Source organism: Manacus vitellinus, unplaced genomic scaffold, assembly GCF_001715985.3.
Source record: "Manacus vitellinus isolate BGI_N305 unplaced genomic scaffold, ASM171598v3 scaffold_25_pilon, whole genome shotgun sequence".
In the NCBI taxonomy this organism is placed as follows: domain Eukaryota; kingdom Metazoa; phylum Chordata; class Aves; order Passeriformes; family Pipridae; genus Manacus; species Manacus vitellinus.
The window spans coordinates 2,686,657-2,713,336 of NW_021939882.1; the positions used below are offsets into that span (position 1 = coordinate 2,686,657).

The window sequence follows — 26,680 nt, forward strand, 5'->3', positions numbered from 1 at the left end:
ATGCAGAACCATCAGATCGAACGTGCTCTTGCAGATATGAGTCCCTGGTTGCAATGCTCTTACTTGGTTTTCCTTTTCCAAAGCCATGTTCGGTATCTTTTTTAAGGACTTCCCTCCTTGTGCTCACAGCCCCCCAAAAACAAGTGACATTCTCACTAGTAACTTTTCTGGTTCTAGAATTGCTTGACTGGAATCTTGTTCTATATGTAAATGAAGTGCCAAAAAGGCTGCAGTAGAGGAAATCAAATGATTTTTTAATCTGCTGAAATGAGATTTTGCTGTTTGGGTATTTTTTAAAGGAAAAGTCAGAAAATTTGAGTTGTTCTTCCTGCCTTGGAATTGGTTTTGATTTTAAGAGCAGTTGTGAAGCCTCTGATGTGCTGTTGTGCAGCCAGAAACTGCACAAGCACATAAGAAACAACTTTCTTGCTGATTTTGGGTGTTAGCAGAGGTTCCTGTCCAGTATAAGGAGGGATTTTATTTTTAATAAAGGTACAGAGTTAAAACTGGGAGACCTCTCAGCAATGAACATCATAAATTTGATAAAGTGCATCTTAGATGTGTGTGGATCTCATGTTTGTCCCAAGGTGAGTTGATGGAGAGGGCAGATTAATTCATGCTCTGAGTTCAAGGGATGCAAGAAGAATCAAGAATGAGCAAAGCAAACAGGTCTGCTTAGATATTTTGTGGAAAACAATGTGGCATTTGCCTTGAGAGCCTTGTTGGCTGTTGCTTTGCATTTATGTGCCAGGGATCCATACCATATGCATTCCTGTTATCGACTGTTATATTCAGGATGTGTTGGGGTGCCAGGACATCTGGTTCCTGGGAGACCTGTGGTTACAAGGACCTTTTTGCTGTGTTGGGAATGCACAGGAGTTACGCTGTTATGCTCAGCAGGAGTGCAGGGTGCTTACCCAGGAACAGTGCTTCCTGTGTCCCCTAGACACAGTCTCAGGGAATCCATGTGACTATCTTAAAGATGCAAAATGCAGGAATGTCCCTCTGTTCTGTGCCTTGTGCTCCTCAATTTCACTTTTATCTCATTGGGTACCTGCTCAAATATTGTCTATTTTTTTTTTGTCTCCAACTTTTTAAGGTTCCACAAAGATTTATGGCTAAATGGGAAGTCAGTGTTGGACAGGCAGAAGACATTCTTCTCAGAGGGCCAGAGGATCAAAAGTGCAGCCAGAACTCCAGTGAGCCGGACAGTGAGAAGGACATGCAGTCAGAATACTATACCAATGACCCTGGAGCAGAAAGGGACAGGCAGCTGAACGGCTGCTTTAAATCCTTGGCGTTTGACTCCAGACACGCGGCCAGTGAAAAAGGAAAATTGCACATTAAGCCACATGTGAAAAAAAGCTCTGAAAGCAGAAAAAGGACTAGAGTAAAAAAGAGCAACGTGAGAGGGGAAGCACCTAGGGGAGAAATCAAAGACAAAACACCAGAGAGCATAGTTAGAAACACAATTGCTGGGGACCTACCAGAGAAACACGCGTCTCATGAACTTCGCCGGATTGCCAACAGCCTGACAGCATCCAGCAGCACCAGGGAAAACCATTTGCTTTCCTCATTTGGAGAAAGACGTTTTGAAAAGACACCTTTGAAAACGGACTGTGAGAATCGTAAAAGTGATACTCTCAAGAACACTCTCCAAGGGGATTTGTTTTCCAGCCCATCTTTTGAGAGAGAGAAGAGCTCCCTGGGCATTTTGTGCAGTTCTAAATTACAAATACATTATTCTGCGTCTGATGCTGGTATTGAGAAAAAGCAAACTGAATCGGATTCGTCCTCTTCCCTCTCTGATGGTGGGGACAGTGATGTAGATACCATGGACCAAAATTCAGAGAGAGCCTCTAGTGCTCTTGAAGTTAGTGATTCTTCAGATAAAGTGGAGAAGGAATTTCCTATGACGTCAAGTGGAAACATTAAACTTTCCATGTATCTTTCTCAGAAGAGCAGCAGAAGGGCCAGGAAGAAGTCATACAGAGATCGCAAACCTCTGGGAGGTTCAGTAACCAGCAGACTTGATGCTGAATTTGCAGATGAAGAGCTGGAAGTTGGCTTCTCTGATGCTGAGATGTCATTGATGGCTCTTGAGTGCTCTTCGGATGTGAGAAATGACAATCTTTCCCCAGCAAACAAGCACACTACCCCCCAAAGTGTCTCCAAGGATAGCTCCTGGCCTGCTGTTGCAAATCAAGCAATCTTAAAACCGAAAAGCATGAAATTACCCCGAATCAGGAGTATAAAATGCAAACATAAAGAAAAGGTTGGTGGGTTGGAGCCTTCTCTTGCGGAAGAGGAGGGTGGTGTGAATTGCTGCTCTTCGGATACCAAAGGTTTCTCTGGCCTTCAGAGAAGTGGAAAAGTTGATGGTCAGAAACTATTAAACAACATGCATGAGAAACCCAGGGATTCTGCTGAAATCGAAACGGCTGTGGTGAAGCACGTCTTGTCAGAGCTGAAGGAACTGTCTTACCGGTCCATGAATGATGATGCCAGTGACTCTGGCACTCCAAAGGCCACAGTACCTTTACTTTTCTCTTCTGCCTCTGGTCATGGTCGTTTGCCTATTGAACCAGATTACAAATTCAGCACCTTGTTAATGATGTTGAAGGATATGCATGACAGTAAGACGAAAGAGCAGCAACTGATGACTGGTCAAAATATAGTCCCATTTCGAAATACCAGCACAGCTGATGGTTCTGGAAGCAATTCTGCGAGTGGTCTGAAGTCTTTGTCTATTGTAGGTCCCCCATATAAAATAGAAAAAAATGGAGATTGTGTCCAGGAAACAGTAAATCCAAACTCCGCTATAAGCAACTCCTCATTTTCACGCAATCCTCCAACCAAGTTGACGGGGATTGGTTCTGGTAAAAGGGAGCCTGCAAGTGCTGCTGTTTCTGGGACAAATGGCACAAATTGCGTGTCCAAACGCAACTGTTCAAAATCTAAGCAGTCATCTAAGCTTGGAGATAAAACAATTTCAAACAGAAAGGACTTAAAACCAGGAGGGCCAAGTAAGTTGCTAAGTCGGTTATCCAGAGATTCAGGAGAACATGCATTCCGTGTGCATGGTTCGGTTACCAGTCCTCTAGGTAATGAGGCAGAAGATACTGAGAGGAAAGAGTGTATTGATTTAACAGAGCATTCAACTGATGAAGACTCTGCCTGTTTATCTGATGACAATTTAGGTCGTATTGGAAGGAGACCTGAAGCTGGTAGAAATGTTGAGAGCTGCAATTCTGCTGAAAACGGGCAGAGTCCAGACTTGGATTCAGAGGCAAATAGTGAGAGCTCTCTTGGTGATGAGTCTAATGATATAAATCACGTAGCACCCAAAAAGCGATGGCAGCGTTTTAACCAAAGCAGTGCTAGATCTAATAAGCACATCAGTAGATCTAGGGAACAAGGAAACTTGGAGAGTGCCTTTGGCCTGAATTCTCGTGGCTTTTCACTGAAGGGAAATGAGTGCTTGGGACGTAGGCATTCCCCTCATTCAAAGGTGCTTGAGGGAGACCTGGCAGTTCAGGACTTTGAGAATCGTTTAGACTTAGTTGATAAACATTTGAATGTATGTGGTAAGCCAAACACCAGTGTGATGGACTCAGAAACAAAGCTTGGCAACTTTGCTCCCCAGTCTGAATTCTCTGCACAAGGTAAGGGAGCTGGACTTGCGCCAGAGTGTGTATTTGTATACATTTTATACTTTTTCATTTAAAGGATAAGTTATGGATCTTGGGGCTGTCTGATAATGTGGAGATGTCTACATCTGAGCAGAAGAAAATGTACCTTGAGTTCTCTGTAAGCATGGAGAACAAAGATGGCTTGTGCTCAGGTTATTGGCCAGAAAGTTTTAAATACATTACAAATCATTAGTTTCTGCACCATGAAAGGTAAAATGAGCATTCTTCTCTAAGCTTGGGATTATTTTTAAACTTGCATCTTTATAATGTGTTCCTTAGAGCCATGTGCTTGGTGTTAGTGGGGTAGGTCAGCGCTAGAAAGTTGTCTGAAACTAAGCCTCAATGGCTGCTCTGATTTTATCTTTTGTAGTGCTGTTTGACACAGTTTGTCTTTTTGATTTGTTCTGTAGAATTTCATGAAGATTATGTGTTTGGGGTTTTTGGGGGAATTTTTGCATTTCAGTGTGAAATTTTACTAGCTGTTAATAACAAGTTGGAGAGCCCCACAAATTTCCTAATTTGCAGCTCTGTGGCTGCCTGATGGGCAAAGAGGAAAACAGAAGGGAGGGAAGCTGCCAGGGAGGCTGGGCTGGAGGTGGGTCTGAAAGATGGCAGAAAAAAATGAGGCAGCAGCATTGTAAGGGAAGTGATCTAGGAAGGAGGAGGCCTCTGAGGACCACAAGATCAGACAGCCCTGCCTCTCCCACAGTGGTGGGAACATTTGGTTAAAGCCAAAGGAAGAAATAAAAAGGTGTGTGCAGAAGGACAACAGAACCACATTTGACACATACCATCCTCAGAATCCACGGGAACATACATTAATAAAAACAATAAAATTAAATTTTTGCATACATTTCACCAAACTAAATTGCTCTAATCTACTCGCAATATCGTAAGTTAATAGAACTTGTCAGAATTTTGAGCCTGTGTTATTTTATCACTTATGTATTCCCTCAGTACACATGTTGATGTGTGTATTTTGCTCTCAGTGGTTACTGGAGACTGCCTGCACCTATGATTCAATGTGGCAAAGGCATCTCCTGGCTTGGTGGCTGTGGGACCTGCCCAAGGCAAATCATAGCAGGCACTGAAAACGAGCCCATAGGGTGTAACACAAGGGGTAAAAGTTCTGATTTTAAATCATGACCAGCTTAATGATTCACTGACTCCTCTGGTTGGGTCTGTGTGTTTCTGAGGACTGAAGTTTCCACAGAGCAGTTGAGAGGATACACATTGTTCTGGGCTGTCGGGGCTCTGCCGCAGGAGTGTCACAGCCGAGGGAGTGAGTTCCTCCTCTGCACTGAGATCCAGCCGGGTTCTCATGGCTTCATGCTGGTTTTGCAGTTGAAGCATCCCTGCAGTGTTGCTGTGTGAGATGAAGATAAAGTCTGCAGAGAGAGCTAGAGAAGAGGAGCTGCTGAGAGGCAGTAAAGGCAGGAGGGTAGTGGCAGAGGAAGGCAGCAGGCTCCTGGGTGAGATGGCGATGGTGGAGAGGAGTGTACACTGTCCTGGTGCTGCACACAGGGGTGCAGCAGTCAGGGCCTGGGTTTGCTTGCAAAAGTGCCAGAACAGCAACCGCAGTGTAATCCAATTCCCCTGCCCTAAATAGCACATGAGCCCCGAGAACACCTGCCCTTTGTGGATAGATGTGCCGTGGGGAGGCACTGGAGCTGCTGTCTGGGCTGCTGTAACATCCCCAGTGCTGGTGGTACTGAATAAACCTCTACTGCTGTGAAAAGACCATTTCTATATGTCGGGCAAGGCCAAGTACATTGAAAATAGAGAGACTGATGCTGGAAGCTGAATTGACTGCAGCTTACAGAAGAGGAGTTTCCTCTGCTTGCCAGTACTTTGAGAGAAGATGTGACCCATCCTTGTCTGCAGCAGGCTGAGTTTCAGAGTAAGAGATCACAACAGATTGCAGTCACAACTGTGCAGTTCCCACTAAGCTCAAACTTTAAAGTTTTCATCGTAGTTAAATGGCAACACTTGGCATATTTTTGCTACAAACTTTGCGATGTGATTTAAAGCAAATAAGGCAGAAGTGAAGATTAGTGGAATTTGCTGACGTAAAACAATTTTATAGTTTCATCGGGTATGTGATTTACCACTGCCAATCGGACTGCATTTGGAATTCTTGTACGGGATTCCCTTTGGGAACAAAAAAAGCAGTTAAGCCAGGCCTTCTGGCACAGTGCTGTGTGCTCTGCTGCATGGCTTTGGGGCTCTAAATAGTTGCGTGCTGAGGATTCTCACCCTGTAACTGATTAAATGCTGAAATGTGTGTTTTACCCAGACACCTGTGCAGTGTTAATAGAGGCTGAAAATAGCTGCTTTTGAGAAAGTTGTTTCTTTCTTCTCTTTTGGCTAAGTTTGACATTTTCATGCTTGTTTAACCACAAAGCCACAATAAAGTGTAGCAGTCTTGTCCAACATCCCTGTTCTGAAGCGTTGCACTGGAATGCTTTGTTTTAAATGCTTCCGTTTTAAAGAAGAAAATGCCATCTCCTACAAATTAAAAGAGGCAAAGAGAATATTTACTGTTTGTTCCTAAATTTCCAGGAGACCACAGATGTTTTCATGAATAGGAGAAATCTTTGGGCAGAATTATTTAGTGATTTTGAAAGCTAAAAAAAGGAGAAAAGTCAGAGCAATTCTGGAAAGGAAGAAAACATAAATCTTGCTTTTGCAGCTTGTTGAGTAGAGATGGTGTAGAGTGTCAGGGCTCTTTTTTTAGGAGCTTACCATGCATTGGGGTGTTGAGGAAGTACATGTTCCTCTGTGCTGGTGCCATGTTGTGCAAACACAAAAGACGTGAGCCCTGAAGAGCTCGCAGTCACTGGCTCCCTGATCTCATTGGGAAATAAATAAAGCAACAAATGGGCTTGCAGTAGCAGATGGGGAATTTGTAGTATATGAAAAAATGCCAGGGAGGAGAGGAAGGGAAGGAGTTAAGCTTAAGTGTTACTAGTGATACCAGTGAGTGAACTGCATTAAGGGAAAACAGTGTTTTCCTGTGCTCCTGCACTGAAACCAAAGGTTTTGGATAAACAGCAAAAGCGTTTGAGTTGCTGATGGTCTTTGGTTTTGGTAGAAGTGCTGCAAAAAGGTTAGATGTAGTTTGTAGGGAGATGTTGGGTGAAATTTCAGGAGCCTCTCAGTCTGTTTTTTGATTTCTTAACTTGAACTGCTTGAAGTCTCTTGGGTCCTTAAAAACCCTACCTGCCCTGTCAGGATTGTGGAAAATAGAAAGCTCAAAAATTTTAAGGTTGTTTCAAAGAGAAAACGTATTGGCTCTTCCCACATGGACCCTCTGGAAGAGAAGGCAGGAACAACTATTATCCACAGATCATGAGGAGAGTTTTGCCTTGTGATAGTCTCAGAAACACAGTCTTGAAGCTGCTTTCCTTTTTCTTAGCACATTCAGAGAGGAAGCGCCTTAGAAAGCCAAGTAAACGGCTTCTGGAATATGCAGAAGAATATGATCACTTGTTTGCACCCAAGAAAAAATCAAAGAAAAACCAGGAGCAATTGCAAAAGGTGGGTGAAAGCCAACATACTCTTCGTGGTTATTGCTTTGGGGCTCTGGTCTGTGTGTGTTTATGTTCTTGGTGGCTGAGTGTTCTTGCTGTGTGCAGTGCCATGCAGGATGAATGTTTTCACCAACATGTTTCACCACGCCAGGTGAATTCTGTGGTGAGGTCTGAATTTGAAGGAGGTCTTCCTGCACAATGCAGTCCTGACAGAGATACCCAGCGGGGGCCGAGTTCTTTGGTTTCAACTCCATCTTCAACCAAAGAATCCCCTCCCATCCTTGAAGCAGAGTGTTCCTTCTCAGAACTAGGATCCCACTCCACTGATCACAATAATCAAGTTCCAGAAGGACCTTCAGATATTCCAGACCTGGTGGTGCTGTCTGCCTCAGATGCTTCTGAAGTTTCTGCTTCTCCAGATGCAGAAGAGGGATTCCTGAAATCAGGTGAGTGGAAGGTTGTGTGATTCTGCTTTCATAAGTGAAAGTGTCACAAGTTCAGTGGAAAATGATGCTTGGGTCGGTGGCTGTCAGTCTGTTTGTTCTTGCTTTGCTTCATTCTCTGACTTTCTGGTGCTGAGAAGGGAGAGAGGGCAGGTGCAGGGGTTACCCAGTGAGCTGGTACTGTTGGCTTTCTGTGGTGTGTGATAGTCGTCTGTAGGTCCTGGCACAGAATGCACCTTTGTCCAAATGGATAGATCCACAACTCCTTCACTGAGTCCTTGCCATCTGTGCTTCAAACAGTGGCATTCCTTTAACGTGAAGGTCTCTTGCTGCTGTTAAAACCCTTTGGATGAACGTTGCTGTGCTGAGGTTGACAGGCAAAGTCTAATCTGCTTTGCACGTGGGGTGACCTTTTACTCTCATAGTAAGCTCAAGGAGCAGTCACAAAAAATTCCCCCTGGAAAAACTTGTTCCTTACAGGCTTTTAACATCTGTAGAAATTGTCAGACTTGTGTGAGCAGCAAGTCAGGGCCTTGGTTTCCAGTAAGGCACAACGTACACACAGCGAGTGTGGTCTAATAGGCCTTTTCCCCTTCCAACACTGTCAGTCTCAGGGTCTGCTCTGCAGTATGTGCATCTGAACACATGCCCAGGGTTAGAGCCCTGGTGTTCTGGCTGTGCTAAATTGGAAGGAACACTGTTCTGTCCTAAAGGGCCTGCAATCAAAAAAAATTAAACCAAACAAACAGGGGTTAGGGTTGCTGGGAGGTCACTTAGCCTGTCTTGTGTGAGAGAAGAGGGATTGCCTTGGGGTCTTGTGAATGTCATACAGAAATATTTCAGTATGAAATTGTGCAGGTTACACCTAGGGTTTTTTTAGGTGTCTCTTCTCAAGTAGTTTTAACCAGGATTGTGATCTTCAGCCTGTCTATTACAGTAGCATGAATGTTGGCCTGAGGGGCGTAGGAGTGGAGGCAGGGCTGTGTTAGTGGTAGGACTGGCTTATGTCAGATCAAAGGGTTTGGGAAATTACTATCTGAATTGAGCTGCCAGGGTGTGTTACCTTCTGGCAGTGAGTTCACAGTCTCTCTTCTGTGGGTGGATTTTTGTATTACATATTGAGGTGAGCCTGAAGGTCATGTCAGACTGAGGTCCATTTTTGTTGAAGTTGTACAGAAACTGGTAATTGGCATCTCTTATGATCCCAAAGAAGCTTATGATCCCAAAGACAGGCTGAAGCAAATTGTTTTGAACTGTTGGCTGATATTTACTTAATGATCTTAATCTGATTGAAGAGGAGAAAACCCTCATTTATCTGATGTGAAGGATTTCATTGCAGGAAACTTTGAAGGCAAACGTCAAAGGAAGCCCACTAAAAAGCTCTTGGAATCCAATGATTTGGACACTGCCTTTATGCCAAAGAAGGAGGAGTGGACTCCCCAAAAGAAGGTACTTTCCTTCCAGCTCTTTTGAAAACTGGATAGAAAACAAGCCTAGACAGCTTGAATGAGCCACAGTGCAATGGGATGTGGTTTTCTCTTGGCTGAGGTCCAGGAGCAAAGGTCCACCCTTCCCAAAGGTGCTGCTTGCTGTGTTATGATGAGGAAATCTACTGTTCCCCACCCCTCCCCACCAGGGTCGTTTTGGCTGTAAAATCTCCTTTCTTGATTGATTTTTATGGAAAAGGAGTCATCTGGTTGCTGGCTGGGAATGTGTGAGCAGAATTGTTCTTGTGCAGAGGCTTTCTGTCATGTTGCAGCGTGGCTTGAGCTTGAACCTAAGACTTTGTCCTTTCCCATCAGATTCCCTCTGAGCAGTGTTTCCTTCCCAAGTGAGCTGATGAACAAGCATAAATACAAAGCTTGTAGCAGGATGGAGGCTTGAGTTGAATCATGTGTAGGATACAGTGCTTGGTTTAGATTTTTAAAGAAAATGATGCTCTTTCCTCACTAAATACTCAATATTCAGTGATATAATTTGAAAAAAAGCAACTTGTATTTATTTCATGTGGTGTATGCACACAAGACTTGTTGCCACAGTTCTAAGGTTAAGTAATAACACTTCTTTCTTTTTTTGAGTGGCACAGTTTTAGTACAGTTATCACAATTGCAGTAATGCAGAGGTTGGTATATTCCAGTCTTAGACTGTAAAAGTGTAAAGCTAGAGAGTCTCTCTTCCCAGCACCTTACAGGGGTTTGCAGCCTTTTTGGGAGAGCTCTGAAAACAGTGGATGATACTGGTGAGCACAAGACAGAGCAGCTGACTCAGCATTTCTCTGAGCCCAGAGACTGACCTTTACATGTGGGATCTATCACACACATAAAGCAAATGTTTTCTTGTAAAATCCCTAATGACTGATGAATGAATTCATGACCTGAACTGTAAGTTACATGTTGCAGTCGTTTGTGAAGGCTGCGTGGCTGAGGAGTGCACACCTCTGTTCTGCATCTGGTGACTTGACTCTCCTGTGTGTTTGTAGGGTACTGGCCCTTCAGAGAGCGACAGCTCTGAGCTCTACTCACCAGCCCACTTTCAGGAGCTGGGAGAAGGTAAGTGAAGGCAGGGATGGTGGGACAGGCTGTTGGTGAGATTTGGATCGGTGCCTGTGGCACTACGTGTGTGTGTGTGTGTAAGGACTTGGTCATTAGCAGATAAGAAGTACTGAGACTGTTTATCTCCAGTATAGTTATGCTTTTGATTTCCCTCTGGAAAGTGGAGAAGTGTATTCGTGTTTCTGTGAGAAGCTGTTCACTTCTCATTGATAGTCTGTGTGCTTGAAGGGAGCTTGTCAGCACAGGTCCTGTAGCAACATGCTGTCTTTTGCCTGATGACATGCTGTGACCAGGCCCAGCAGTGACTCCCTGTCCTGTGGACAGCTGCTCCTTTCCCTCCTGCCTTTGAATCCCATCAGTATCAGCATGAGAAGGTTTCTATTGCAGTGCAGGAGGAGGTAGTAATGAACATTTGATTAGCAGCGTAAGCTTTGTGTTGGTACCATTTCTTATTTTGTGCTAGGTGGGCTGTCTCAGCACAGTGATGCCATTCTGCAGCCCAGCAAAATGATCTTAAACCAGTAAGAACTAGGTTTCCTCTGAAAGCTGCAGGGCAGAAGACAGAGTACCTAGAGGCTGGTGTTGCCCCAGTCCTTAGTCCTTCAAAGAACATAGAACCCAGCCTGGAGCTCTCAGAAAGGGGGTAGAACTTGCTGGTGTCATCTGTAGCAAGGAAATTATTTCTGCATTTTCTTTGAATGGTCTTTCTGGTTCATCCTAGCTTCTGAAAAGCTCTTGGAGAAACAGCGGAAACGGAAGAGACAGCGCCATACCACTGCTGCAGTCCATTCCAAGAAGGAGAAAAATGAGGAGGGGCTGGGGGAGACCCCACACTCTGAGGTACTTATAAGGTCTTCTTACATGCTGTTGTCCCTATGTCCTGTCTATACTTCCCAGGGCATTTGGCAGAGCCTAGACCAGGGCATCCTTGGCTGTCTGGCCAAACTGGAAGTTTGTCCCACTGATGCAGTTTTATGGCTGAAAATACCACCTTGATTTAGTAGCTATTTTGTGATCAGTGCTTAACTTGGGCTCTGTTTTTAAACTGCTACTCAGCTAATTCTCCGGGGGGGTGTTGTTCTGAGTGGATGGAACCAGGTTTTGCCTGGCATCTTGCTTTGCACCTCAGAAAATCAAACTGCTGTGAAAGGTCTTCTCTGGTGGTGATGGTGGGAATCTTGCCCTTGCACCAGTATGAAGCACAAGCACTAGACTGGTTTTCAGCTCCTGGTGTGCTTGCACCTGCACACCAGGGTGAGCCAAGAACCTCCTTGAGAGGGCTGGGGGGGAACTGTTGACTGCTCACAAGAGCCTCTGATTGTGTTCTGCCATCCAGCAGAAAGGGATAATTGGGGCAACCTCCTACTGCATCCCAGCAGGGTCAACGTACAAATCTCTCTGACAAACACATTTTGCCTTTTAGGAATGAGCCAGGTATCACCAAATGTAGGGAAAGCAAGACTTCCTGGGACAGGCAGGACACCTCTGGGCCTCTCGCTATCGCCTCCCACTTCCAGTGGCCCAGGTTCAGCAGCAGGCAGGATAGTCAGTATGTATTTTAGGAGCCAGTTATAGATATATATTGTTATATTTGTTGTTGTTACACAGTATCCAGGAGAGCACAAACCTCACACCACTTTTAACAGTTCCAGCCACTGTACTGCTTTCTGGAAAGGGCATTTCTGATGAGGTCAATAATTTAGGGTTATACCCTTGGACCATTGAAGCCTTCCTGTGCTGATGTTAGTGCTCTTTCTGAAGTGTGCTCATCTGACATCGTGTTTCAAAGCAGCCTGTACAAATATCTTTGCCAATGCTGGGGAGAACAGTTAACACTGTCTGTAGTTAAGTCCCCACTAAGAGACTGGCCTGGCTCTGAGGCAGCAAATTCTCTGTGAAAAGAGGGGCTGTTCAGAGCAGCAAAGATCTAGGCCATGGGTCAGAATCCTGCACCCACCACTCACTGCAGAGGAAGCCCAGTTTTAACTGCCTCCAGCCTTAGACAACTGTGTTGAGTACTTGAAGTTAATTACGGTGTGAACCATGCCAAACAGAAATGTCAGTGCTTGGCACCTTTGCCAGCATCTGTTTCTGTGTGATTGTGTCTCTTGAGCTGCTGTGGTGAGTGTGTTCATCCCTTGGCTTAGATGAGTACATGGGTTCTGGTGAGTACTGGGGTGCTGTGGACATGCAGTTGTGCTTCCAGGTGGAATTGGGACCGTGCTGGTCCCTCGGTGACTTTGCACACACCAGGCAAAGAACTCCACTTTGAGCTCAATGGTGCTAGAAGAAATAGATGATCTGATCATACAGCAGTGAAGCCTGGAACCCAGCTGCCTGCCAAGGAAAAGAGGGCAGAGGAAAGCTTGTCAGTCGAGGCTGAGCTAAGCAGGTTTCTCTGTCCTTGCCTGTCCGTGGAGCCAGGAGGGCACATTTACAACATCAGGGCAGTAAGAGACTGAGAAAAGGGGATGGAAAATGCTGCTGAAATGGTTGTCAAGGTTCTAAGCCAAGGTCAGGCTGTGCCAAAGAACAGGCCATGCTTTTGGGGATGTGCCAGACACAGGAGCAGGGATAGCTCTGGAAGAAAACCAGAGATGAGCCCTTCTTTCTACAGGAGGTATGTAGATTTGTAGTGTTGCAGTGCTCATGCTGGGCAGAGGAAGGAGGGGGAACAGTGACAGGTCTTCTGAGTGATGGCTGTGAGTGGAGATCCCCTTCTCTCTGTTCACAAAGGATAGGCTTTGCCCATCCTACCTAGCTCTGATGTTCCCTTCCCTATGCAGTTCTGGGAGCAGTGTTAGAATAAGGCTGAGATCATGGCATGTGGAATGTGTGGATTGACCAGCTGTTTTCAGAACTGAATTGGATGTGTTTAGGCTGACAGAGCAGGGCTAGAACATGCTGTGCCACCCTGGGCAGTGTGAGCCTAGTTGTTAAGTAACATTGCTACTAGCAAATGCTTTCAAATCCAGAGAGGGAGCTGCTGATTAATGTTCTAGGACTCCTCGATCCATTTTAGTGTCCCATTTCATTAACACATGAAACATGTTCATCAGGGTTCAAACCAAGGAGTCCTGCAGCCATGGAACTCCATGGTCCTTTAGCCAGGGGAGAAAGCTACCAGAAGGATAGAAAGACAAACCAGTTCTAAATCCCACGTACCTCTGCCTGTAGCCAATCTGAGTATGTCCCCCTGCTTCCAAAACACTACCTTGAAGCCTTAGCTACAGTAGGAAGCTGATGCCACTGACTGCATGATATGTGGTTCTTGTTTACCAGCACCCTGCCCCTCCTGACAGGGACCTCAGTGACCATGAGAGGGGCTGAGCTCACTGTGTCTGTAACTCTAGGGCCCCAGCACAAGCAGAAGCTATAAACTGACATTGTTTGCCCATACCAGTAGCTGATTAACCCTGCACTTGTTCTCCATTACAGTGACCCAGGGTGTGACTCTTGGGGATGGTCCTGTGCAGGGCTAAGAGTTGGACTTGATGATCCTTGTGGGTCCCTTTCAACTCAGTATATTATGAGATTCTGTGACCTATGAAAGCCTGAGATCACTGCTGGGCTGAGCAGAAGAGGAAGCACCTCTTCTGAGGTGCTGAGGAGGACCTGTGCTGTAAGCTGTCCTTGGAGCACTGGTCACCAGTGCTGCTCCTGAAGCATTCCAGGAGCCAAAGCAAGTGTTTGGGCCAGAGAGCTGCCCTGCAGCAGACTACATAATTCCTAGCAGAAATACAACTGCAGGAGGAGAAGTATTGTAGCACTTAACCTGGAGAAGATGCATATAGAGGCAAAGATGGCTGTTAAGTTCTTAGATGGTCTTTTTGCCAATGCTGTAGAGACCTTTCCTCTCCCTTTGCCAGGGCTGTGTGGTAGGGTGGCAGCAGCTTATGTGCTCCTTATCAGTTTTCCCACAGGCTGCATCGCTACCAGCCTTCCCACAAGACTGTGCTGATAGTCAGCGAGGCTGTACTCTGTAAGGTGTGTTGGACTGGCAGTAGTTTATAGCTGGGACTTTGCTGCTTTTTTTTTTTTGTGCTCAATAAAGGCAATTTATACCATTCATCTTTGTACTGTGTGCATTAATATACCCTCATTGCTTCACAGAACTCACATGGCTTTAAAATGTCCCCAAATAAAATCATACTGCTCCATTCAGGGAACGGGGAAGAAAGACAACAATACCAGGCAAAGGAAGCATCGTTAGAACAAAATACCACCTCCAGGTTTTTCCAGCTTTAAACTTTAGAAGATCTTTATGTCCTTGCTTTGCCCTGACTTAAATGTTTTCAAAAGGCATTCAGTTCAGCTTACAAGCTTTAGCAGCACCACAACTCAGACTTTCCTATACAGAAAGTGGTGCAAAGCTCCCTCTTGTGATCGTTTACTGGACACTCTGCACCAAGCAGGCCTGGAGGTTGTGGGAGTGATGTCTGCTGCCTCTGCCAGCAGCTTGAATTCCTTACAAGGTCTCTCAAGTGTACAGTTTGTGTCTGTGTGTACACGGGGTATGGCTTAGTGACCCAAGAAGGAACTGACATCTATGCACTGGTCTCACTCAGCTAATTGCAGTGAGCCAGGATGTTAAAAAATGGCAGAGTCCTTAAAATGTTTTTGCTCAAAGCACTTAGCTGAAGGCATCACTTTGGTGGAGAATTAATGGCTCTTAAGTTGTACCCACTCTGGAGTGGTAGCTGGGGCTAGTGAGACCAGTGAAGTGTTTTTCCCTAGACTATACCCGAGAGGGCTCAAAGTTGGCAGGATGGTGTTTCCTAAGTCTTAGTTGCCTGTCCTGACAAAATCTGTGCCAATGCTGCCATGTGTAGCTCCAGGACAACAGTATCTTGTGGTAGAAACAAGTGTCGCTAGGATACCTGCTGCTCTCCTTCCCTCTAACTCTAAAGTGCTTGGGCAGGTCCCATGGGCATGTCAGATACCTTGGGAAGCCTTGTGGCAGGATCCCTGACTTGGCCCATAAGGGTGCAATTGGGCCTTTATAATTTGAAATCCACTGTCCCACAGGATGCTCTTCCACCAGTAGATGTTACCGGCAGTGCTGTGACACTTGCGCAGGACAGATGCTTGTGGGAGACTCTGCACCCCAGGCAGGGTGGGGTGTAGGTGCCCTGCTGTGCTGCTCACTTTTGGATTCACAGAATGTGTTGAGTTGGAAGGGACCCACAAGGATCATTGAGTTCACACCAGGCTTTGAATAGCTTCATGCCTGTATTTTACATGGGTTAGGACATGCTGAGATGAGTGTGGGGAAAAGTATAGTTCATTTAGTGAGTGACAGCTGCTATGAAGATTGAGGTTTTTCATTTGTGTCTCCAGTACAAGTAGAAATTGGAATGCTTCTCACTATTTCAGCCTACCTGATTTGTTTCGATTCAGGGCATGAATGACTGCTTGCTAAGAGAGGGGTTATGCACAGGAAGATAATTGAGTGTGTATTTTTTAATCACCTAATAAACTCAGATCCCTTTCCTTTTTTATAAGTCTTTTGGTGGAACTGTATAGGGCATGTTCTCTCCAGGGTGGGTAACACACAGAGACCAATTGCCAAACCTATTACGTGCCTATGGCTGAATTTGTAGTTTCCAGGTCAGCTACTGACAACCCTGACTCTGGTTTTCTGGTTAAAGGGGGAGACGTCGATTCATGGGACAGCTGCAAGCCCAAAAGAGGGTAATGAAGAGGGGTCAGAGAATGACCATGGAGTGCCTTCGTCCAAAAAGATACAGGGGGAACGTGGAGGAGGAGCAGCTCTCAAGGAGAACGTGTGTCAGGTAGTGTTCTTGAAGAAATCACTTTGCCACTGTAAAGTGTTTTTGTGTAAGTTCTGAGACACACTGGTGCTCCAGGTAAGCCCAGGGAGCCTCAAGGTGCTTTTTGTAGAATTAATCAAGTTTTTGTGCTGTTTTGAGCTTTTCCTCTGCAATAGCCTTTCCTCCTACTAAGCTTCACAGGTGTTAATGAGACGTGACCAGTGCAGGATTCATTTTAACTGATGGGTGGTATCAGGGACTGGAAGGCAAATGGCAGTGGGGATGCACAAATCACCTGACTTTACTGACACAAAGAAAATGTAGCATTTTTCCACAGGAGTCCACAGCTCTGGCCAGCACGTGGATGGTTGTTGTCTGGGAAGGAGGTTGCTCAGAGCTGTGTTTCTTTCCCCACAGATCTGCGAGAAGCCAGGGGAGTTGTTGCTGTGTGAGGCACAGTGCTGTGGTGCTTTCCACCTGCAGTGCCTTGGGCTCTCCGAGATGCCAAAGGGCAAATTCATCTGCAATGAGTGTTCCACAGGTATGGCAGCTTCTGTGTGTGTGCAGTTTCAGGGTGCTTCCTGCCAGCTTACCTGCCAGCTGGAGGGCTGTTCCAACAGCAGGGCTGTCAACTAGCTCTCAGTCCTCAGATTATTGGTTTGCTGTCTGATAATGACTTTCTAATTAAAATCATAGAATGGTTTGGGTTGGAAGGGACCTTAAAGATCATCCAGTTCCGCTCTGCCATGAGCAGACACACCTTCCACTAGACCAGGTTGCTCCAAGGCCTGTCCAACCTAACCTTGAACACTTCCAGGGATGGGGCAGCCACAGCTTCTCTGGGCAACCCATTCTCTGGTGAGTGCCCCACCACCCTTACAACCAAGAATTTGTTCCAAATATCTAATCTAAACCTACTCTCTTTTTGAAGTCACTAACAATGGCTTCAAATATTAACTGGTCTTACTGTTGATTCAGACATGTAGGGTGCAAAGAAGTGAATGTCCAGTATCTGGTGGGAAAGAGAGAGGGAAATTCTTATCTGAGACTAGGGAGAGACGGCTGGTGGGGAGGGTGAGTCTGATGCGGGCTGAAAATGTTAGAGTAGGGTTGCTAATTTTATGATTTTCTTCTTTTTTCCCTGGCCTGAAGTCCCAGCTATAATAATATTTTTTTCAATCTGGAGTTTTGTTGCAGCTGCAGGCAAAACTAGCCTGGTGCAGAGAGCTGTGCTCTGGGATGGGTGCAGCCAGGCTGGGAAGTTGTGCTGTGCTATCACGCAGCCTGGTGGACGCATCAGGTCCTCATTTAGCCTTCCTGTGCGACCGGTGTGTTCTCTTTCTCCAGGGGTCCACACCTGCTTTGTGTGCAAGAGCTGTGGGGAGGATGTGAAGCGGTGCCTGCTGCCCCTCTGTGGGAAGTATTACCACGAAGCCTGCATACAGAAATATCCACCCACAGTCATGCAGAACAAGGGCTTCCGCTGCTCCCTGCACATCTGCATGACCTGCCATGCCGCTAACCCAGCAAACATCTCTGCGTCTAAAGGTACTGAGTCTTTCGGGGTGGTCTAGGTGGTGCAGTTATGTGCTTTTTCTTTGTTTCACATCCACTGTGCAGCTACCTGGTCTTTATGTTGCCTTTCTGTCCTTGCCACATGTTGTTTGCTGAGGAATAGCTTCTCCCAGAGGAGTAGAAGGGGTGATGTGAGGCAGCTGCTCAGCGGCACTGCTCGTGGTCATACATGGCAGCTGGAATGTTCTCAGGTTTTCCAGAGGCTCAGATTCCTGCATGCCCAGCCACACCACGTGCCTTGCTGGTTCTCTCAGCAAATCCTTGGAGCTGTACAGACACACTCAGGCTTCTCCAACCTGCTTCTCCCTGTGCCAGTGCTGCAGATAGTGCCTTTCTTAGAAGCACTGGCTGTCAACGCAGTGGAAGGCAAACTATGATTTTGTTCTAGTTCTCCTTTTATTTTAATGTAAACTCTTGTCTTGTAGTAGTAACACCCTTGGGCTAAGCTTCCCAGGCAAACATTTGTTGGAGCTGTTTGCAGCAATACCTTGACCTTTATCTCACAGGATTAAACTTAAAACTTTTATGTGATTGCCATGTATGTTTGCTTCTAAAGCTGCCTTTCTTTAAATCCTTGGTATCTTAAGGCAAGTGTCAATAAGACCAACTCTATTTTTGTCCTCAGGGTCTGTGTTAAAGTTGCCTTTTTTCCCCCCACGTATCTTGCTGTAGAAAACAACACCAAGGCCTAAAGCCTGCAGCCCACAGCTAGCCACGTCCCCACTGAACATTTGTTGACTGGCTGCAGCTTCTTGGTGGTCACATTTACCCCTTTTCTCCCACCTCTTCTTCCTGTTTGTAGTCTGCTGTGAGGAACCGAAAACAGGCTCTCAAAAACCTTGCATAAATTAGGTGTGTAGGCAAGTGCATTGCCTGGAAGTTCTGGAATTTCAGGGTAAATTCTGATAAAGTAAAAAGGCAAGTGCTGATGTTTTCAGAAGCTACGTGGATTGATTTCACTATGTGCAGCTAAGCACTTGGAACACCCCCTCTGTAATTACTGTCTGAGCTGATTTAGTAATTATATGTGTATGATAGGAAGCAGTCCCAGTCTGTGAACTCTTGAACTGTTTCTGCACAGCATGCAGGAGGTTTTTCACTTGTAAATAATACTATTTTATCTATGTTATATACAAATATGTATTAAAGATTTATGTACAATATGTTATATTAAATAATTTAATAGGAATCTAATGAATATGTCAGTGATGGTCTATGAAAATTAAAGGTCACCTTCCTTTTCCAAAGCTCATTCTGAGCTTAGATATGAAGAGAGTCTAGTTTTAGAAGGAAAGAGTCATCCTCCTTTAGAGGTTCACTGTGTTCTGGTGTGTTCTGGTGCTAGGTCGCCTGATGCGCTGTGTGCGGTGTCCGGTCGCGTATCACTCCAACGATTTCTGCCTCGCTGCTGGCTCCGTGGTCCTCGCCTCCAACAGCATCATCTGCCCCAACCACTTCACCGCACGGAGGGGCTGCCGCAACCACGAGCACGTCAACGTCAGCTGGTGCTTTGTCTGCTCGGAAGGTGAGACGGTCTGCGCAGGGTCCCCTGTCACCAAGGAATGCCCTGACAGGGATTCATTAGAGGGGGCAGAAGCTTTTCCCACCCAGAGTGTGCCAGTGAGAACTACAGAGAAACAGACTGCCTTCCTATCCATCCGTATTTAAGCCTAACTTCAGGCTAGGACCTTTTCTAGATCCTTAGAAGGGTTCTTTTTGTAGCGTGAGTAGGGCCCAACTTTTTAAAAGAGCTTGCAGGAGAGCATCGTTCCTTTTTCCCAGCTGTATCTGTCTGGAAGTGTTGAATCCAGGGCTTCTGTACAGTGACTGATAAATTCCTCCTCCTTCTCTTTGCAGGGGGCAGCCTTTTATGCTGCGAGTCGTGCCCGGCTGCATTTCATCGTGAGTGTCTAAACATTGAGATGCCAGAGGGAAGCTGGTATTGTAATGATTGCAAGGCAGGCAAAAAGCCACACTACAAAGAAGTAGTCTGGGTGAAAGTTGGGCGCTACAGGTAGGTGAAGGTAGAACAGACTTCTCCCCATCCCTTCTTCATGGAGTGCTCATGGTGATGGAGCTGAGAAGCTGCTCCTCTCTAGAGGGTTCAGTGCAGCAGCCTCTGACTTTTTTTGCATGCACATAGCTGGTAAAATGTAAGCTTTCCTCCTCCAGTAGCTTCCTGTCTCCCCACCAGCCTTGCTGATAGCCCTCACACAGACTTTCCCATGTCCCCATGCAGTAGCATACTTCTGAGGTGGCTGGAAGTGGGGAAGCCAGGGGTTTCATCTGCTCTTCCCTGTGTTGCAGGTGGTGGCCAGCTGAGATTTGCCATCCTAGGACAATTCCTGTCAATATCCAGAAAATGAAGCATGACATCGGTGAGTTCCCTGTGCTGTTCTTCGGCTCCAAGGATTACCTGTGGACACACCAGGCTCGTGTGTTCCCTTACATGGAAGGTGATGTCAGCAGCAAAGACAAGATGGGGAAGGGCGTGGATGGCATATACAAGAAAGGTAACTTTTCTTTATCCAGGGAAGTGTGCATGGTGTTTTTTTCCTCCTCATTCCCATTTGGAGAAGTGCCATTCCTGTAACAGAGGAAGATGTCTTCTTGTAGCTAAAGTGAAATGAAATTTGTAGAATGATCTGCTGCTTGTGTATCATTCAGGACACTCAGAATGTTTGTTTGACTCCCAGAGAGGCAAAAGGGTGTGCAGATCTCGAATGCTTTTCTGACGTAATCTCTCGAAATCCAAGTGAGCTGCTGCTTTATCAGCTTCCCTTTGTCTAATACAATCATTATCTCTATACAAAAATGCACTTGAGAGTTGTGATGCAGCTGCTGGTGCCTCTGCCCAAGAGGGCAGGCAAAGATAGCCACCAGTTGGCTACCCATGGGTAGGTCTCTGACTGTAATTCCTGCACTGCCCTGCTGCTTTGGCCTTTTCTTCACCCCGTTCCAGTGAGCCTTTGCCTCTGGAGTGCAGAGCCAGGCTGGTTTGCTTGTGGAACTGTGAGCACTGGGTGGGCAATGGCTGCCCAGCTCTGTGTGAGCAGAGGGAGTTCTTCATAACACAGCCTGTTCTTTCACTTAGCTCTTCAAGAAGCTGCTGTGAGATTTGAAGAGTTGAAGGCGCAGAAAGAACTGAGACAGCTTCAGGAAGACAAAAAGAACGACAAGAAACCTCCTCCCTACAAACATATCAAGGTGAGGGGAGGTGGTGGGGGGCAGGTGCAGAAGAGAAGCCTTGAGCTGTCGGTGCAGGTGATTTACAGGTATACAGAAACATTTCTACTGTTTGGGTGTCTGGCTGTGTTTAACGGTGACTTTGGTCCTCTTGGCATCCTCAGTTGTTCTCCGATTCCAGTTCATCTATGTGCAGGGCTGCAGCAAGCTTGGCACCAATAACAGAGGTGCTCTCATTTCCTGGAACAGATCTGGACATGTCTGTGTTGTCCATGTCAGTTGTGTGGTCTGAAGGAAGTGTCTATCTTGAGAACTTGGGAGAATGCTGGTAATGCTCAATATGCTCAAATGCTTCATGTTGCTGATGGCAAGGTGGGCAAACTAGGTGGTGCAGGACAGGAGGTGGTCTGGGTACAGTGCAGCAGAGCTCCATGGAGGGAGGTAACCCACAGTATCTTGTATCATCTCTGCTATTCCTTTTTATCTCTTTCTGTATCAGTGATGGAACAGAAATACTAAAGGGGGTGTACATGCTGAAATACCAACCCTTTTCCTCAGTTTTGGGTAACTGTTCATGTTAAGGGCTGTATTTGGAGTTAGAGTTGGAACAGCAATAGAAATGCTACAGGGTGGAGGTGACTTGACAGGAGAGCTAGGGCCATGATGTACCTGTGCATGAGATGTGGGTCCCGACTGACCAGAAACCCGTTGACTCAGGGACTCTGGGTTTTTTTTTTTTCATTGCCTCTGTCTGCTCCTTCCCTATTTTATATGGCAAACTGTGGAAACATAACTGTTTGCTGGCACTTTTTGTGTCTAGTTAGAATTTCTAGGCAGGCAGGTATATTGTGCATGAGTTACTGTGCACTGTAAAGAGCACAACTGAATGCTGTGGCAGCAGTATGGGCCAGGCAGTTTCAGTGGAGGAAGTAGTTTCTCATTATAGCTATTTTTAGGCCTGTCTCTGGCCGCAACATGAAGGAACTTTGGAAGCAGTTTGGAGCCTTTGAAATACCCTTTTATATAAATAATAACGGTTGTGGTCATTAGTCATGGCAACTCTTCTGAGATCTGGGTGCAAGCTGTTTGTCTCTGTGAAAGCAAAGCAATTTGCAGGAGCAGATGGTGAACTGAAGAAGGCTTCAGAGTGGAATGGCTGAAGCTGGTTGTGTCCATTCCTGTCCTGGTTTTTTAAGATCAGCACGTCGGGATCCATACCAAGGATCACCAACACAAGAAGCTGCTGTAAAATACATTTGGGATCCTTCATCCTGTCAGAGTTGTGACTAGTCCAAGCATCACCCTGTTTTGGAGCTGGTTTTGTTCTGGAGAGTAGGGCAGGTGTGCTGGGCATGTGTGGAGAGGCAATGCCAAAGCAGTGCCAGTGTTGGACTGACCTAATCTTTGAGTCTTGCCACTCTTAATGATGTGATGAGTCTGGGTAAGAGATGGAAAGCAGCAGAGGGGAACATGAGTGACAAGGAAGGTCGGAGGTGGGAGGCAGTATTAGGAGGAAAGGGGGAGACAGTGTTGCAGAGATTAATGAGGGATTTCTTCAGGGTTTGCTTTTAAACAAAGGAGGAGGATCAGGACTGGTCCAGTCTCAGGCAGGTTGTCAGCGCGGAAACTCTGCCCTGTGGGTGGGACTAGATAAATTATATGGGGGGCTGGAATAGTTTTGCTAAATGATCCCTTCCTTTTGTGTTCTGGGAGAGGAAAGTGAGCCAATGGCTCACCCGGGGAAAGAACAGTAAGGAGCTTTTCTTCAGTGTCTCTCTCCAAAGTCCTGACTCTCTGTTGCCTGCCTTTCAGCGTTCGCTGCCTTTAACCAAACCCAAGGGACCCAGCTCATGCCACAGACACGCCAGTCGCTTCTCCACCTGGTGCTGCACTCTGCTTCCTTCTGGAGCGGTTTTTAAAGAGCTCCTTGGCTTATCTCTGAGCTCATCTCTGTGCCTTCCAACCCCAGCCTTGTCTGGTTTGGCTTCCATTAACATCTGCAGGACAGTTGGGTAGGGAGGTAACTGCGTGGTAGGCCGTCTGTCACAGGTCTGCCAGCCAGGTTCTCGTAGTGACATCTGAGGGCACAAACCAGCCTGATGGTAACATTAAAAAACCAGGGCAGTAAGGAAAAGCTAAGGAAAAGCACCTGGCACTCAGACTGTAGAAGGTGCAGTTTGATGCAGAAAATGGTTTGGTGTTGATCACAGGTATGGTGTGCACCCAAGAGGGAGTGCTGGGCCACTTGCACTGGATGTGGTCACAGTGGTGATGGGAGGGGGGCACTTTCCAGGGTCACATATTACACACTGCACCAGGTGATGCTAATGGGGGACCCACGTCTTCCTGAGCTCTTCCCTTTAACCCTGTGCCTCTTGAAATAGTGTTCCCAGAAGTACAGCTGTGCCTATACTCATGTCCTTCTGCCCTCGCTGTAACTAACTCACTGCAGCACATCAGCTCGTAGGCAGGGGTTGAGTGTAGAAGTGCCTGTCAGGATAACCCGTTGTTCCCAAGAGCTCATGTCCTTCGTGTGCATTGAAGGTGAACCGGCCAGTGGGGAAGGTGCAGATCTTCACTGCAGACCTGTCCGAGATCCCGCGCTGCAACTGCAAACCCACCGATGAAAACCCCTGCGGCCTGGACTCCGAGTGCATCAACCGCATGTTGCTCTACGAGTGCCACCCCATGGTGTGTCCTGCTGGGGAGCGCTGCCAGAACCAGTGCTTCTCCAAGCGCCAGTATCCCGAGGTACAGATCTTCCGCACGCTGGCACGAGGCTGGGGCTTGCAAGCCAAAACAGACATCAGGAAGGTACGTCAAACTGGCTGCAAAGCGCAGAGAGAGATTTTTAGGAAGGAAACAGGAGCTAAGTTTTAGCACAAAGATGGATGTCCCTCCCTCCTGCAGGGAATTTGTCTTGTCTTATCAGCTTATTGTTTTCTCTCTGGCAGGGTGAATTTGTTAATGAGTATGTTGGGGAGCTAATTGATGAAGAGGAGTGCCGAGCCCGAATCCGCTATGCTCAGGAGCATGACATTACCAATTTCTACATGTTGACACTGGATAAGGTATGTGAAAGGAATCATTTGCCAGGATCCTAGACAGAAGTAAAATGATTGCAAAGAAGGCGTGATAGTGGTCTTCTCCAACTTGTAAAAAGGTGCTAAGAGTCAATGATGAGCTGGTCTGCATTTCCACTGAAGAGATGACCAGATGAATGGATTTAACATGCAGTAGAGAAGCCTCAGGTTGGATATTAGGATTAGGAGGAAAGTCTGAACTGACAACTTTGGAGTTTGTTCAGAAGAGGTGAGGCAGTTTTCTGAGGACAGTTGTCTGAGGATCATAGATCCTGCTTCAGCATAACAGGGAGAATTTGGTAACCTCGGGATCCTTCCCAGCAGCTGAACCCTGGAGAGCCCAGAACTGGACTGATGTGTGCCAGAGAAGGCATTGGCCCTCACATGTACAAGTTTCAGGCGCAGTGAGACCTTCATTTAAGTTCAGATCCCAGGTCTTGCTGTGCTAAGTAGAGCCAATGGAGTTAGTTACACCCATAGATGCCTCAGCGGGTCCTGGACAACAACCAGGTTGTTGGTATGCACTCCTGGCTTTCAGAGGTAAGTTATTTTGTCAGCTGGTTCCCACACTTTGTCACTCAGCCTTGGATAGATGAGAAGGAAACCATGAAAGCAAGCATGGAAAAGAGCTGTCAAGTGTGGGACAGGATAACAGTGTGATTATTTTCTGTCTCTCCCCTCGTCTTGCTGGAAGTTCACACTCACCATATCTTGTTCTCCTTGTCTGGCTGATGGGTGGGAGCAGGGGCAAACCCAAGTGTTAATGTCTCATTATTACAAAAGCAAATCTCAGTTGCAGCTTCCCTGTCCAGCACAGTCTAGCACATGGCAGTGTGCTGTACACAAGTGTACCTCATTTTACATACTGTTCCTGTTTTCCTTCTATACACTGACGTGCAAGAAATAGGAACTGGTATTTTGCTTTTAAGCAGAAGTTGGGGCCTGGAACCACAGGCACTGCCTTGGAAATGTTGGGGTGGTGTTTATCCAGTACTGACACTGCAGGGAGAGCTTGCTTCCCAGAAAGCAGCACTGTCTTGGCTGGTCTGGAGCCTGTGTGTCTTTTAAGAGGAAGATGATGTGCAGGAGACTGTAGTTCCATATGATCCGCCAGCGCTGACCAGAGATGTCAGTGCAGGAAATGACAGTTGATTACAATGTGGTGTTTTCTGGGCTTTTTTTCAATTCTAGGATCGAATCATTGATGCTGGGCCAAAGGGCAACTACGCTCGGTTCATGAACCATTGCTGCCAGCCCAACTGTGAGACTCAGAAATGGTGTGTGAACGGCGACACACGAGTCGGGCTCTTCGCACTTGTAAATATCAAAGCTGGTAAGGAGCTGCACTCTGCCAGTGCCTGCAGTTAACCCTGGGGGGGTTCTGTAATGAAAAAGGGAGGGTTTGTAGCTCCCTGGGAAGAGATTTAATTTTTGGTTTCATGTAGGCATTCATGAGACTTAACACCAGCACTGACGTAACGAAACACAAAGAGCCATGGTATCAATGGAGGTTTGTGGTTCTGATTTACAGGGACAAGACATGGCCCTGCTACAGGGTGGATCCTTTTTAGCTGTAATATGTGCTACAAGCGTGGAGTTTCACTGAATTTTCTATCCACTAAGATCTCTGGGAAGATTAAGAGTTTGGTGTCCTTGTGTAGTGGTGGCAGCCTTCTGTGACATTTATATTACATTAAGTGCTTTTACTTCAGCATTAAAATGTAGTTCATTACAACTTGCTTGGTTTTGATCTGCTTTTGTGCCAGGGACTGAGCTGACTTTCAACTACAATCTGGAATGTCTGGGAAATGGAAAGACCGTTTGTAAATGTGGTGCCCCAAATTGCAGTGGCTTCCTAGGAGTAAGGCCAAAGGTATGGTGCATCCTTTAAGCTTTTGTTCTCCCGCATCACCTCTTTGCATAGACCTGTATGTTCGTTGCAGAGATTTCAGGTCCCAGAGTTAATCCTGTTTCAGTGTGGCTATGAGAACACTGCTTGAAATGAGTTAAATATTCAAGCTTTCATTTTGAGATAGCAGATCTTATACTTCAGTTATCAAAGTTGCTATAAATAACGACGGGAAATTTTATTTTACACCAAAAAAGTAACTGGAAGATTTTTTCAGAATTTTCTGCTTCTTATCATGGCAGTTTCCATTGCACTAGAGGAGCAAAGGACAGGCATGGGATAGACTTCATCAGATAACCAAGAAAATACAACTCAGTTCATTTCCCAAAGTAAAGGGCTGAGTAAATTGTGAGCGTGTATGAAAGGCCAGCAAATGCACATTCCTTCAGGCTGGAGTTGCTTTAGAGCCAGAGGGCTCCTACCTCACTGTCTTTGTTGCAATAAAGTTCCTGGTTTTATCCTGCTTTTAATTTAGTGACCAAAGTTTACACATCAGACAGAAATAAGAAATTTACCATATCTGTAATAGAAAAATCACCAGTTTTTAGAACTCACTGACTTTTTGAGAGCTTTGATTTGCAACTTTGTAATGTTGCAGTAACAGGAATTGATTTCAATTACCTCCTTGTGTGAGCTGGTTCTCACTGGGAAAAGGAAATAACAGGAGCAGTTGGCCGAGTTCCCAGCTGTCACCAGCTAAATCTATGTCTCAGCTGCTGGTTTGTTTCAAGTGCAAGACCAAATCAGTCTGTAATCCCTCTGCTCTGGCATGTGCATTCTGGCATGCCGACAGTTAAGGGTTAAAACTCGAGCAGCACAGTTGTTCAGCCCCATCAATATCTAGGGAAGGTTTTGTGAATTCTCCAGGGAGATTAGTTCTGCAGAAAAATTAACTTATAAAAATAAAAAATGGATATCTTCAGAAGTTGACAG

General features: G+C 46.1%; 1 protein-coding gene across 2 annotated transcripts in view; it reads left to right on the forward strand.

Moving 5' to 3' along the window:
- The window catches only part of NSD1 (nuclear receptor binding SET domain protein 1), a 43,420-nt gene that overhangs the window by 3,955 nt on the left and 12,785 nt on the right, over positions 1–26,680 (forward strand). Inside the window, exons 3-19 of one of the 2 annotated variants that reach the window (XM_018073557.2) lie at positions 1,100–3,665; positions 7,111–7,232; positions 7,377–7,671; positions 9,008–9,117; positions 10,148–10,217; positions 10,942–11,060; positions 15,872–16,015; positions 16,412–16,535; positions 17,342–17,542; positions 18,915–19,094; positions 19,427–19,583; positions 19,877–20,082; positions 20,664–20,776; positions 23,300–23,569; positions 23,710–23,826; positions 25,030–25,171; positions 25,605–25,711. In XM_018073557.2, coding sequence (XP_017929046.1) covers positions 1,100–3,665; positions 7,111–7,232; positions 7,377–7,671; positions 9,008–9,117; positions 10,148–10,217; positions 10,942–11,060; positions 15,872–16,015; positions 16,412–16,535; positions 17,342–17,542; positions 18,915–19,094; positions 19,427–19,583; positions 19,877–20,082; positions 20,664–20,776; positions 23,300–23,569; positions 23,710–23,826; positions 25,030–25,171; positions 25,605–25,711 — 5,043 coding nt within the window. The remainder of the gene's footprint in view (positions 1–1,099; positions 3,666–7,110; positions 7,233–7,376; positions 7,672–9,007; positions 9,118–10,147; positions 10,218–10,941; positions 11,061–15,871; positions 16,016–16,411; positions 16,536–17,341; positions 17,543–18,914; positions 19,095–19,426; positions 19,584–19,876; positions 20,083–20,663; positions 20,777–23,299; positions 23,570–23,709; positions 23,827–25,029; positions 25,172–25,604; positions 25,712–26,680) is intronic. The other variant, XM_018073558.2, reaches the window with a different exon arrangement.